This window comes from Salvia hispanica, chromosome 3, assembly GCF_029641045.1.
Source record: "Salvia hispanica isolate PSC_SH4W2 chromosome 3, Shi_PSC_v1, whole genome shotgun sequence".
In the NCBI taxonomy this organism is placed as follows: Eukaryota; Viridiplantae; Streptophyta; class Magnoliopsida; order Lamiales; family Lamiaceae; genus Salvia; species Salvia hispanica.
In genome coordinates this window covers 8787857-8800523 of record NC_142694.1, presented here as the reverse complement: position 1 = coordinate 8800523, position 12667 = coordinate 8787857, and the positions used below count along the sequence as shown (strand labels likewise).

Below are 12667 nucleotides of genomic sequence, written 5' to 3'. Positions count from 1 at the left end.
GACCGACTTCATAATTTTCATATTATTTAATAATCTATGTTACTTTACGTGTCCAAATTGCAATAGCACAAAATTTCACATTATTACATGTAGCAAAACTATAAGCCACTCCATCCTTAAAGATTTACAAAGAAAAGACATAACTTATATAATATATATGCATTACACGTTTCACACACATTTAAGTATATTTTAATTTATTTTCTAATGTACGTTAATAGTAAAATATACTAACATGCACATATACACACTTTACTATACATGCGTACATATTTGTATACATTTATATTAATATTTCGTATACATAAAAATTTTCGTTACTATATATATATATATATATATATTTATTTAAAAAAATTTCTTTTATAGTACACATTTAATATATCTAGTAAAAATGACAATATAATATCCAATGATTATAAAAGAAATACATATTTTAGATTAGGGATGTCACAACTCCAGGCCGAACTGATCCCCCGTTGCCGGTCAAAATCTGAACGTCGTTCCTAATCAGATCGGCAATCAAGAAAATCCAATTCTCATACCAGATGATTGAGGTACTTTTAATTATTCTTGGAGTTAGATTTTGTTTTTACCTTTTTCAAGAAGAAACTTTTAATTGATTCTTGGAGTTGGATTTTGTTTTTACCTTTTTCAAGAACTCAAGACTTTTAATTGATTCTTGGAGTTGGACAAGAACTCGAATACTTTTAATTGATTCTTGGAGTTGGATTTTGTTTTTACTATAATCAAATTGATCTTCTTTATCCCATGCGGGGGTCAAAGGGAAGAAAATCTCTCACGAAATCAACATTCATATCATATTCGTAAATCAGATAAACAGACTGATTTCCCTCATTTTCATGTGACTGAATGAATGAATTTAGGACATGGGTAAGAAATCAGAGGCTGATTGTTTTCATGTGGATGAATTGAATGAATTTAAGACAACGGTAAGAAATTAGAGGCTGATTGGGATGCTCTACGGGCTGTAATCTCGTGATTTCACTTTTTTTTATGTAGTATATTGTATCGTAGATAGTCGTGCGTTTGATTTTTCATTATGTGATTTTTTATTAAAAAAAAACAGTCAATTTCATTAATGCTTCCAAATTTGTTGTGACTCAAAATTCATCTCTTTAAAGATAACAAAACAGTCAATTTCATTCATGCTTGCTTCAAATTTATTATGACTCAAATCCAATTTAAAGAATTGAGAATTTTTCCAGATAGAGAATTGTAATCAATAGTTACGGATTTAAGCTTGGTAACAGAGCTCCATGAATCAGAGAGAGAAGAAGTGATATTATTGTGTTCAAGAGCAAGGAAGGATTAGAGATACTAGGATCAAACCAGAGAAAGAATTAAAGTTTATATCCAAAATGATATTTTGACAAAGTTCGAGAATTCAAAAGATGTTCATTCAATATTTTAATGAAGAGAGCAAATAGACAGAATTATCTTTTATGGCCTTAAGGTATTTTTTTCCAAAAAGTTAAAACAGTGAAAAAGTAGCTCAAATTATATTATATTGAAGCTCATGGACCTCATAAGATATCTTCAAATGTTGCAGACCAAAATTGATACCTTAACAAAATTCACGAACAAAAAAAAATATTCCCTCACAAAAGAAAGATAACTGAAATAAACTTTGAACCTCAAGTATGAATTATCAAGGCTGGGAAGATTTCAAGTTAAGATAGAGACCAAGTAGAACAACTTAGGCGCATTTTCACACTGCGATATTATACATTAAACACTACAACTGGTCCGGTTTCTAGGCAGATTTGCTACAACTATGCTGTCATCTGAATCCTCTTCTGCAAACCTTCCATGGAAAGCTCAACTACTGAATTAGAATCCGAAGAAACCAAGCTCACTTGCTTTCTCCTTCTCAAACGTCTCAAAATATTGGTAGATGATCGTCACTGCAAGAAGGATTCCAGTCCCTGAACCGATGGCGCCCATGAAATCCGCCAAGACAGTCAATGCACCGATGCAAATTCCTCCAAAAGCTGCAGCGGTTGGAATATAGCGGTTCAACTCCTTCTGCAGATTGGAATCCCTGTGTCCAGGCATAACCATTTGTTGCTCCTGCAGAATATCACCAATAAGACAATACTATCAGTTACCTGCTTTTACTGGGATTGGTGGATTTCCCACTATAAGTATATATCTTGCCTTGAGCTGCTTGGCGACATCTTTGGCCGAGGATCCAGAAACTTCAATCCAGGTCTTGGAGAACAGGGCACACGCGGATAGCATGAATACTATGTACAAAAGTGCATGGAAGGGATTTGCTGCCACATCTGCTAAGCTGGGATGAGATGGCAAAGAACAGAAAGTTTAATAAGCACTTCACAAATTAAGTGGGATGGAAATCAACTTTGGTTATGGTTTAATAAATTGATGCGCCCGGGAAAAGGTAGTCTTGATGCTTTAAAATTTTACCTTGACGGAGCAGTAACGTAGTAAGCAAGGCCGCCAACTGGAATTGACTGACCGGAATACTCAGATTCCTTCCATGTACCCAACAGGTTGACCAAGAAATTTCCACCATATTTCTTGTATAACAACTGCATGAAGGCCGGTATAAATCATGAAATGAGTTGTAGTGAAGGCAATACAGAACAATAGAAATTTAGTACTAACAAGAAGTAGGCCTACCTGAGAAATGAAGTAAAGATTGGATACAAGGGCAGACTGGAGAATAATGGGCATGTTGGAGGTGTAAAAAAGCTTGATTGGGTAGGAGCCTTGTTTTCCACGGGCATTTTTAGATCTCACGGGCAAAACCACTCTAAAACCTTGGAAATATATCACGATGAGGAAGATCAATATGGTAGCGAGAAGATTGGTTACGTTTGGAAGATTCTGGCGGTAAAATGCCTCGCGAAGTGCACGGACTTTGTCTGTTCTGGTTATAAGCAAATGGAACAATGCGATGACAGCACCTTCAAACTCAGCACCTCGGCCACTATTGATGGTTGTAGGGCTGAATGCTTTCCAGATAATATTTTCACTGCAATGGCAGTAAAGAAAGTTTATGCATTGCCAAGAGCTAATTTAATAAAGAATCTAACTAAAATCTCCATGTTTACCAGATATTGGTTGCAATGAACAAGGAAATCCCAGAGCCAAGACCATAACCCTTTTGAAGCAGCTCATCTAAACAAATCACAATAATACCAGCAAAGCACAGTTGCAGAATAATCAGAATAGCATTCCCAACTCCAAGCTGACCAACACTTCCATACATTCCTGAGAGAAGGTAAGCAACAGCCTCGCCGACAGCAATCAAGATACCAAGAAGCTTCTGAGCACCATTTCTGAGGCCAAAACACAATCCAATTGAAACAAGATAGGGGTGATATTTGTGTGAAGAAATTGAATAGAAAGCACAAAATTGAATAACTTACAATAGTGCACGGTCCTCTCGGACATTGTTATCAACTTCAATGATTTTAGACCCAGCCAGGAGCTGCATCACCAGTCCAGATGTGACAATGGGAGTGATACCCAGCTCCATGACAGTTCCACGGCTTGATGCGAGAATAGCACGCATCCAGTAGAAAGGGTCACCTCCAGTAGTGGAATGAATGCCATATAGAGGAAGTTGGCTGCAAACCAAGAATATGAAAAGTGAAATCACAGTGTATATAACTTTCTCTCTGAAGGGAATCTTCCTGTCCGCGCTTTGAACTTCGGGAAGAAACGAAAGGAATGGTTTCACAAGATGCAACACCCTAAATCCTCCTCCCATTTTTTGGAAAACTTCCAGGCCTGCAATATACCATTGTATAGATGTTTAAATGAGCCATGCCTCTTCAATACAATTAATCTAAACACAAATGTACATCAAACATAATGGATAGTAAAATTGTCTAGAACATGGGGCAGTTCTATTCAACAAGGGGGTATTCGGTTTGCAAGATTGTATCCCGGATTAAATATGTAGTGTATTTGGTTCATGAGATTCAATTTCACAATTCAATCCTAGATGGATAATCATAGGTTAATTAGTCATACCTAACCCCCGGTGACTAAAATAATCTCACAACTCAATCCTAGATTATATTTCGGTACTATTTTATCTAGGAAATCGAACAGCACCCAAATGAACATTGACAGTTCGTAAAGTAACAAATCACTATTGATGCTAAATGCAACTTTTATTCAAGACTTAAAGCAGCTCATGCACAATTTCTTGAAGCTTGAGTTGTAAATAATCCAACCTATTGCATGATATTGAGAGCAGAATGATATCACAACACAAATATCAATCCAGAATACAGAGCTTCACAACAATTGATTACAGTCACAGAAAAAATAAGCTCAGTAACTTGAGGTTCCCTTTAATCTGGCAGATTTAAAACAAAAAAATCTGAAGCTCCAAAATAAAACTACTGGAACAATCAATTCTCATTACTCAAACTTATAAACAACATGCACCGGAAATACTAAAACAAATAAATAATCAAACACTAATTACAGATTAGAAGAAAAATGGAAAATTGATGTAGCGAAACTCACAGTTGAGAGTGGAACACCGCACTACGGAGTAAACGGCGTTACAACTTATATACTGAGATTTTTTGAAGTGTTGTGCAGGTTTGGCAATTCTAACACGTCATATCATAGCCAACACCTGTCAACTCCCTTCTACCACGATGTACTTCATCAAGTTTGAAATAGTTTGATGCAATGAGGAGAATGTTTCTTTAATTTAATCAAGAGTAAAATAATACTACACTTTAGGAATGTTTCTTTTTTTACTTTAAATCAAAGAGTAACATAATTTCATAAGGGGGTAGATAAGAACTTAAACTGTGCAAAATTCAGAAAATATGCTGTATTAAAATTTAAGATACCAAAGTATCCGAAAATTTCAAGCTAATACAAGACTAAATAGAAAAACTTGGGGATATCTTCGCTCTGAAATCTGTCTTGAGGGAAAAATAAATACTACCACTACAACTAAAATACAAAGTGGTTTCTAGGCACATTTGCTAAAAATTTTGGAAGCTCCAGTTTGTGCAGTATAAACTATCCATAGCGGTTGAGGAATATGGAAAGTGGTGCTTAAAAGCCAAAGAAACCAAGCTCGCTAGCTTTCTCCTTCTCAAACGTCTCGAAATACTGATAGATGATTGTCACGGCGAGAAGAATTCCAGTTCCTGAACCGATGGCGCCCATGAAATCTGCCAACACAGTCAATGCACCAATGCACATTCCTCCAAAAGCTGCGGCGGTTGGGATATAGCGATTGAGTTCCTTCTGTAAATTCGAATCCCTGTGGCCAGGCATAACCATTTGTTGCTCCTACAGAGATATCAGCAGGATTGCATAATATCAGTAAGGCATGTATGGGATGTCGTAGCAGCATTAATGGTGCTAAGAAAATGGGTTAAATTAATGGAAAGGGTATGAGAGTAAAATGAATTTTATTTTATAAAGCACAATCATGATTATAGAGAAAAAAATTATTGAAATGTGGGATTATAGTATTAAGCAAAATTGAAATTCATAAATAGGCTGTTTAGAAATTCTTGCCTTGAGCTGCTTGGCGACATCTCTGGCAGAGGATCCAGAAACTTCAATCCAGGTTTTTGAGAACAGGGCACATGCAGATAGCATGAATACTATGTAGAAAAGTGCGTGGAAAGGATTTGCTGCCACATCTGCTAAGCTGTAAAACAGATGGTGGAGAAAAGATTCAATAAGTACTTGCAGTAAAATGGATATCGAATATAACATGAGGTTATTGCTTTCTTATAATCCTCAAATTTGCACACTGGATAAGGTAGTCACACATAATACAAAAGAGACCTGTTTAATCCACCAACAGTTACAAAGGTTTACCTTGATGGAGCAGTGACATAGTAAGCAAGGCCACCAACTGGAATCGATTGACCTGAATATCCAGATTCCTTCCATGTGCCCAATAAGTTGACCAAGAAATTTCCACCATATTTCTTGTATAACAACTGCATGATGGAAGTACAAAGTGATGAAATGAAGTTCAAGAGAGGCAATAATAAAACTAAGAAAATCAGTAACTAGAATTAGGCTTACCTGAGAAATGAAGTAAAGATTGGATACAAGGGCAGACTGAAGAATAATGGGCATGTTGGAGGTGTAGAAAAGCTTAATTGGGTATGAGCCTTGTTGTCCACGAGCATTTTTAGATCTCACAGGCAACACCACTCTAAAACCTTGGAAATATATCACGATGAGGAAGATCAGCACGGTAGCAAGAAGATTGGTCACATTTGGAAGGTTCTGCCGGTAAAATGCCTCTCGAAGTGCACGAACTTTATCGGTTCTAGTTATAAGCAAATGGAACAATGCAATGACAGCCCCTTCAAACTCAGCACCTCGGCCACTATTGATAGTTGTAGGGCTGAATGCTTTCCAGATAATACTTTCACTGCAAATTGAAAGTAGAAAAGTTTATTGCATTTAATTGCCAACAGCTAAATTGCTGGACAATTAGTCCTAGTCTCCTATCAATTGAAAACGTAATAAAAGTTCAGTTATTTACCAGATATTGGTAGCAATGAACAAGGAAATCCCAGAACCAAGACCATAACCCTTTTGAAGCAGCTCATCTAAGCAAATCACAATTATACCAGCAAAACATAGTTGCAGAATAATCAAGATAGCATTCCCCACTCCAAGCTGACCAACACTTCCATACATTCCAGAGAGGACATAAGCAACAGCCTCGCCAACAGCAATCAAGATACCGAGAAGCTTCTGAGCACCATTCCTGAGGCCAAAACAAGATTAGACTGAGTCAAGCAGATGCCTCTGATACATATGAACCAATTGGACGAGATAAAAAATGATCACTGTGTGAATAGAAAGCACAAAACGAATAACTTACAATAGTGCCCGGTCCTCACGGACATTGTTGTCAACTTCAATTATTTTAGACCCAGCCAGAAGCTGCATCACCAGTCCAGATGTGACAATGGGAGTGATACCCAACTCCATGACAGTTCCACGGCTTGATGCGAGAATAGCACGCATCCAGTAGAAAGGGTCACCTCCAGTAGTGGAATGAATGCCATACAGAGGAAGCTGGCTGCACACCAAGAATATGAAAAGAGAAATCACAGTGTATATAACTTTCTCTCTGAAGGGGATCTTCCTGTCCGCGCTTTGAACTTCGGGCAGAAACGAAAGGAAAGGTTTCACAAGATGCAACACCCTAAATCCTCCTCCCATCTTTCAGAGATGAACACAAACTCACAAGCCTGCAGAGACACCATTACAAACATGAAAATTTGAGCCGTGCCTCTTCAATACAATTCAGTCCAAACCTTATTCAAAACTGGCATAATGAGCAAGTAAAATCGAAACAATAAAATTGCCCAATAACAATAAAATTCTGCTCGATTAGGTTCCTAATAATCGCGAATACCTTTGACTTTCGATAAATCAGGCACGATTAGATCTAAAACAACTAATCTCAAGTTCGAAAACTCTAAAATCCGGAACAATCAGTTCATCTCACTACTCAAAAACCCTATCAACAGAATGTACCGATAAACGAAAAAGAGGAAAGTGCAAAAACAACACAGATCAATTGAACACCAATTACAGATGCGCAGCAATAAGCGAGAAAGTGGAAGTTGATGCAACGAAACTCACCGTTAAACAAGAGATCTGAATTTGAAAGAAGGTAGACTTGAGGCGGAATGCCTCGAGCAACCAGAGTTTGAAGTTTTCAACGTGTTTGGTTTTTGGTTGCGTTGACAAACTCTACTGCTTATTTATTCTAATTTTTTTTATGAGTTTGATTTAGGAAAGGAAACACATAATTCTATCCATTTATAATTATGAAAATACAGAATTTAGAAATAGATCAAATCCATTAAAAATTAATTTAATTTATTTTTCTCCTAAGATTGATTTAAGAATGGAAACACATAATTCTATCCCACGGTGTCTTAATATGATGAAATAATTAATTTATTATTATAATACAGATTAGAATATATTCTCAAAGAAGTACATAAATCAAATCCTCTAAAATTTAGTTTTTTGTCGAGATTGATTTAGGAATGGAAACACATTTATAATACTATCCCACGGCCCACGCAAAGAAATACTACATCAAATCCAATCCTCTAAAAATCATAAAATAAAATTTGGATGAGGATCGGGATTAAGATTAAGATTGACGTACATATCTAATCTAATCATAAAAGCGGTAAAAAATAACAAGAAATCCAGCAAAACCGTTGAAAGATAGTGGACACCCAAACCTCACACTTTCTCAGAGTTGGGAAACACCGAGGCTTGCCCCTGCCCTCTTCCCCAACTATCTGTATGATATAGAGAGAGAGAGCGGGAGGGAAAGAGGTAGATATTCGTGCTTACCCTAACACCAAAAATCAATTTGACTAATTGTCCCCCTCCTCTCTTATTTTTCCTTATACGGTTTTCACAATAACCTTCAATTGTGGTGAGATAACTTCTGTGACGGGGCAGCATGGGTTGCGCTGGATCGCGTGATAAATTAGATGGTACTGTTTCTTTCTCCATTGTGTTGCCACTCTTTTTGTAATTCTTGTATCACTAGCTTGTTGTTGCTGATTCGATTAGGTATTTGATCTCATTGCTGCTTTGTTTTGTTGCTCATAGAGTTTTGGTTAGTGTAGCAGTTGGGGTTTAATCTTTATTCTGTAATTACTGTTTCATGTCTAATCATTTATTGTTCAGTTTCTATGGAAATTCACTAATCTGATTATAGACTTAAACAGTATGTTGTTGTCTCTGTGTTCTTCTAGTTCATTTCAGTTGTGAATTGAAGTGGCCAGCAATTCTGTCTTGTGCTCCTTCCCTTTCCAGTTTCAGCCTTTTATTAGCTCTCTCATATAGATTGCCCTAATTTGGTGTGCTGTGGTTGTTAAATAGCACCAAGCTATTGTATCATTTTCTTTCTTCTTTGAGTGTATATATGCCTGGGCTTTCCATTCGTATCACTGGATAAGAGTCAGTTCTTGATTGTTCAGTGTTTAGTTGCTCCTAAAAAAGATAGCTTTTAGTTTTCACATCTGCACACAGAAATGAAAATCTTGAGTTGAATGTTTTTCTTTTGTTTTTCCTGTTTCTTGTTGTAAACAAAGCTGCTTCGGCATCTGTTTGGATTTCTGGAATGATAAGTTACCATGCATGATGATTCCCAATTTCAAAACTGGATGAAGAAGAAGAACAAAGGATACATGAAAAACTTGAGAAGCTATCAGGATAATAGTGTAATAAGTAATGGAAATACTTACCTAGTATTTTTGCTTTCAAGAATATGCATACCTTAAATATCAATACACATGGAATTCTGGGATGCATATAGTTGCATACGAAGAGATTGAGGATGTGATAACTTAGTGATGTTGGGAATTTGTTCCGGTGACATATCACATACTGAATGATGGGTGTTATTTAATGCTCTTTGGACATCTATTTGTGCTTGTTACCCATTATGTTGCATTGTAAGTTGTAACACTGTTTGTGAGTACGCTTGCTTGGTAAACAGCCCTTAAATGTTGCTCCACTGTGCCTAAATCCAGAAACTTCGAAGAAGATACGGAAACCAAAGGCATGGAAGCACTCAGAAGCCATAACCAGAGAACAGCTAACGAAGATGCGTGAGGAGTTCTGGGACACTGCTCCGCACTATGGTGGTAGGAAAGGTAGTAACTAATGATAGCTCTCTGCAATGTGGAAATACCTTATGTTCGAATCATGGTTTATGCACTTACACTTGTGGGTTTATTCTTTATTAGGTTTGGACCATCTGATCTGGTATATATTTTTTAAAAATTTAAGTTTAAAAGAACCAACACCAGCCTACTGTAAATAAAATCTAGTTGTGGTTAATGTCTTGCATCTTGTAAATGATCAATTAATAATGTTGTAAAATAACCTTTTGTTGTCCATATATGTTGAATTGAATATGGACCTGTGGCATTGTTAAACTTAGCTGATAAAGTGCTAGTAGAATGTTCAGTTTAGGTATTACCAGAGGAGTACAATGATACACAAATATTCTAGTACCAGCAAGGGATGTAATGGTTATTAGTATTGCATGCATCTTTGGAAGCTGTAGTGGAATGGTATTATTAGTAACTCCTTTCATTTGTTGTTGTAGATGGCTTTACATCCTACCTGATTTTGGGTAACACATTTTAATGATATCGGAAACACCTGTATTGTTAGCTTCTGCTACTTTAGTTCCTTTTAAGCTTCAAGTAATTTACTTTTCCATATTGATACGTTTTCTCTGCTTTCACATGCTCAATTGTTCATGATATCTTCATTTTGATTCCGTCTCGAGTCTCTGAATGAATGGAACTGACAATTACTACTACACCTTTTACACTGAATATAAGATCTCACACGTAAGGTGTGAGTTTGAGCTTACTCTTTGTGCAGCATGATGAATAAAATGCATATGGTTCCAATTCCATTATGCACTTCAGTGCTAGGTGACTAGGTCCTATGTCAAGTTAGACCTCTAAACCCGGGACACATAATGAGGGACGGAGGGAGTAGCAAAAATGGTGTTAATATGAGATCAATGCATTTTATGCATTTTTCAGACTTCTGGAATAGTATTCTGTTATCAATAAAATGAGAGGTTCATTGTCAGTTTAACCAAACTAGAAATACTCTTGAATTTGGTTCTCTTTGCTGTTGCTTCATTTCATCTTTTCCATAAAATCACCAGAGATCTGGGATGCTCTCCGGGCTGCGGCTGAAGCTGATTTGACTCTTGCCCAAACAATTGTGGATAGTGTTGGCATTATTATTCAAAATCCCGACTTAACAATCTGCTACGATGAAAGAGGTTGGTGAATTTTCCTCTACAATCAATGTCTATCCAGTATATCATCTTTAATGGAATCTGTCATTTTTCAGGTGCAAAATACGAGTTGCCCAAATATGTTGTGAGCGAGCCTACAAATCTGATTCGTGACAGTCGAAAAGATACCAGTAATACGTAAATTGGCCTCGTTGTGATTCTTGTTTCTAAATGCATCATCCCACTTAAATTCCTTCTCAATTGCAAATTTTCAATGTACTGAATATCTAGTATGAAGCTCTTGGCATTATACAATTTTGCTTTGGATGATTGAACCACAACCACCTAATGTTCTCTCTTTTGGCTTATGTTTGGCTGCATCATAGTATTATTGTCGTATGGATATATATATTTGCTATTTGCACCTCTGACAGCAAATAAAGCTGCTTTATTTTCCATCCATTTCATTTCTGGATTTAGGATTTTAGAAAAAGGGTTAAGACATTCTATGTTGTAATGTTTCCTCCTACAACTGATCTCTCTCTCTTTCTCTCTCTCACACACACACACACACTTGGATAGGGTGCATGCATTTCCTAGCAATTATTGATCAGCTGGGCTGGCATGGAGGGGTCAGTTTGCCCATTAGAGCAAATATGGCGGTTACCTAACCAAAAGATTATTTATTTAATTGAGGTTATAGGAAGAAATTAAATTCTGTAAAATGTTCACAACATCAAACGAAGGAAAAGTGGAACTAAAATAAAAGGCGACTGAACTGAACTCTGCACGTGTAAACTACCAGGCATGGAGTTCTCATACTGAGTACTTTTTGTAGGTATATGATGGTATTTAGTAGGTGTTTCAAAAACCAAAGTATACTTGAGATTAAACCATGCTATTTAGTAGTGTCATAATTATATTCTTCACTTTCAATTAAATTAAGGTGTTCCGAATTAAACAATTAACTCCACAAGTACATGAACTCAAAAGGTTCAGATAGTCAAGAATCATGATTACAAGGAGATTGTGTGTGCTACTTTCACTTCCTTTCCCTCAAAGTAAGTGTAAAACATTAACTTGAGATGCACAATCACTAAAGAAATCGAAAAGCCCCGGAAAAATTAGTTAGTTTTGTTAGGTTTGGATGCTACAATATGTAACCTCAAATATTGTGAAGATTTTACACCCCCAAGCTAGTGACAAATGTACATATATAATTGGACTTTTTAGGTATTTTTCATTAAAAAAATGAATTCATAAACATTAATTAATTTCAAAGAAATTAATTGTATATTACATATTAATTCTTGTGCAATAATTTATGAAAAATTAAATTTTCAAACTCAATACTTACATATTCCAGAAACGGTTAATCTTTTTTTATTGGATATTAGTACATAATTATATCCAAATCAAGCTTAAAATCATGTGTGTATTCTTCACAATCTTTCATATCATCTGTCTTTTATTTCTATAAAATAAATATTAAGACTCTTATACTCCAACCGTCCTACCATAAGCGACCTATATTTTTTTTCAGGGTGTAAATCTAAACCGAGTCATTTTCTTTTTAGTAAAAATACATATTTATTCTCTCCCAACTTAACACTCTAAACCACGTGCCCAAAAAAATCACCTCGTCTAAAATTCCAATTCAATTTAATTTAAGGGCATTATGTGCATACAACTTATGTACATTTATTTTTATTCATCTTATTCTAAAAGCAATTAATTAATGAACAAAATACAATATCAAAACTCACAAACAAATCCAATCTCATATCCAATAATATTTATAAATATACGTGTATTTGATTTAAAAATTGACCAGATTTTACAAAATTTGGG

At 35.8% G+C, this 12667-nt stretch overlaps 3 protein-coding genes across 3 annotated transcripts; 1 reads left to right on the top strand and 2 right to left on the bottom strand.

Moving 5' to 3' along the window:
- Positions 1 to 1640: 1640 nt before the first annotated feature.
- On the bottom strand, positions 1641 to 4632 carry LOC125213644 (uncharacterized). The gene is made up of 7 exons (XM_048114299.2): positions 4534 to 4632; positions 3420 to 3783; positions 3102 to 3329; positions 2668 to 3022; positions 2452 to 2576; positions 2182 to 2317; positions 1641 to 2094 (listed from the first exon to the last, which is right to left on the bottom strand). Exons 2-7 carry the CDS (start codon positions 3761 to 3763, stop codon positions 1855 to 1857), a joined length of 1428 nt encoding a protein of 475 aa, XP_047970256.2. The 5' UTR covers positions 3764 to 3783; positions 4534 to 4632; the 3' UTR covers positions 1641 to 1854.
- A 205-nt stretch (positions 4633 to 4837) lies between these two features.
- LOC125213643 (uncharacterized) lies at positions 4838 to 7817 on the bottom strand. The gene is made up of 7 exons (XM_048114298.2): positions 7660 to 7817; positions 6890 to 7262; positions 6545 to 6772; positions 6076 to 6430; positions 5863 to 5987; positions 5554 to 5689; positions 4838 to 5322 (listed from the first exon to the last, which is right to left on the bottom strand). The coding sequence occupies exons 2-7, from the start codon at positions 7231 to 7233 to the stop codon at positions 5083 to 5085; spliced, it is 1428 nt and encodes a 475-aa protein (XP_047970255.1). The 5' UTR covers positions 7234 to 7262; positions 7660 to 7817; the 3' UTR covers positions 4838 to 5082.
- A 423-nt stretch (positions 7818 to 8240) lies between these two features.
- On the top strand, positions 8241 to 11184 carry LOC125211336 (uncharacterized). Its single transcript, XM_048111069.2, has 4 exons — positions 8241 to 8537; positions 9582 to 9704; positions 10742 to 10861; positions 10933 to 11184. Exons 1-4 carry the CDS (start codon positions 8504 to 8506, stop codon positions 11016 to 11018), a joined length of 363 nt encoding a protein of 120 aa, XP_047967026.1. The 5' UTR covers positions 8241 to 8503; the 3' UTR covers positions 11019 to 11184.
- Positions 11185 to 12667: the final 1483 nt, after the last annotated feature.

Coding starts and splice junctions, on each gene's coding strand:
- LOC125211336 (XM_048111069.2), top strand. CDS start 8,504: ATGGGTTGCGCTGGATCGCGTGATAAATTAGATG. Junction 9,705..10,741: donor GCACTATGGTGGTAGGAAAG/GTAGTAACTAAT, acceptor TAAAATCACCAG/AGATCTGGGATGCTCTCCGG. Junction 10,862..10,932: donor AATCTGCTACGATGAAAGAG/GTTGGTGAATTT, acceptor GTCATTTTTCAG/GTGCAAAATACGAGTTGCCC.
- LOC125213644 (XM_048114299.2), bottom strand. CDS start 3,763: ATGGGAGGAGGATTTAGGGTGTTGCATCTTGTGAAACCATTCCTTTCG. Junction 3,330..3,419: donor CGAGAGGACCGTGCACTATT/GTAAGTTATTCA, acceptor TTTTGGCCTCAG/AAATGGTGCTCAGAAGCTTC. Junction 2,318..2,451: donor TACGTTACTGCTCCGTCAAG/GTAAAATTTTAA, acceptor ATCTCATCCCAG/CTTAGCAGATGTGGCAGCAA.
- LOC125213643 (XM_048114298.2), bottom strand. CDS start 7,233: ATGGGAGGAGGATTTAGGGTGTTGCATCTTGTGAAACCTTTCCTTTCG. Junction 6,773..6,889: donor CGTGAGGACCGGGCACTATT/GTAAGTTATTCG, acceptor TTTTGGCCTCAG/GAATGGTGCTCAGAAGCTTC. Junction 6,431..6,544: donor TTCATTGCTACCAATATCTG/GTAAATAACTGA, acceptor TTCAATTTGCAG/TGAAAGTATTATCTGGAAAG.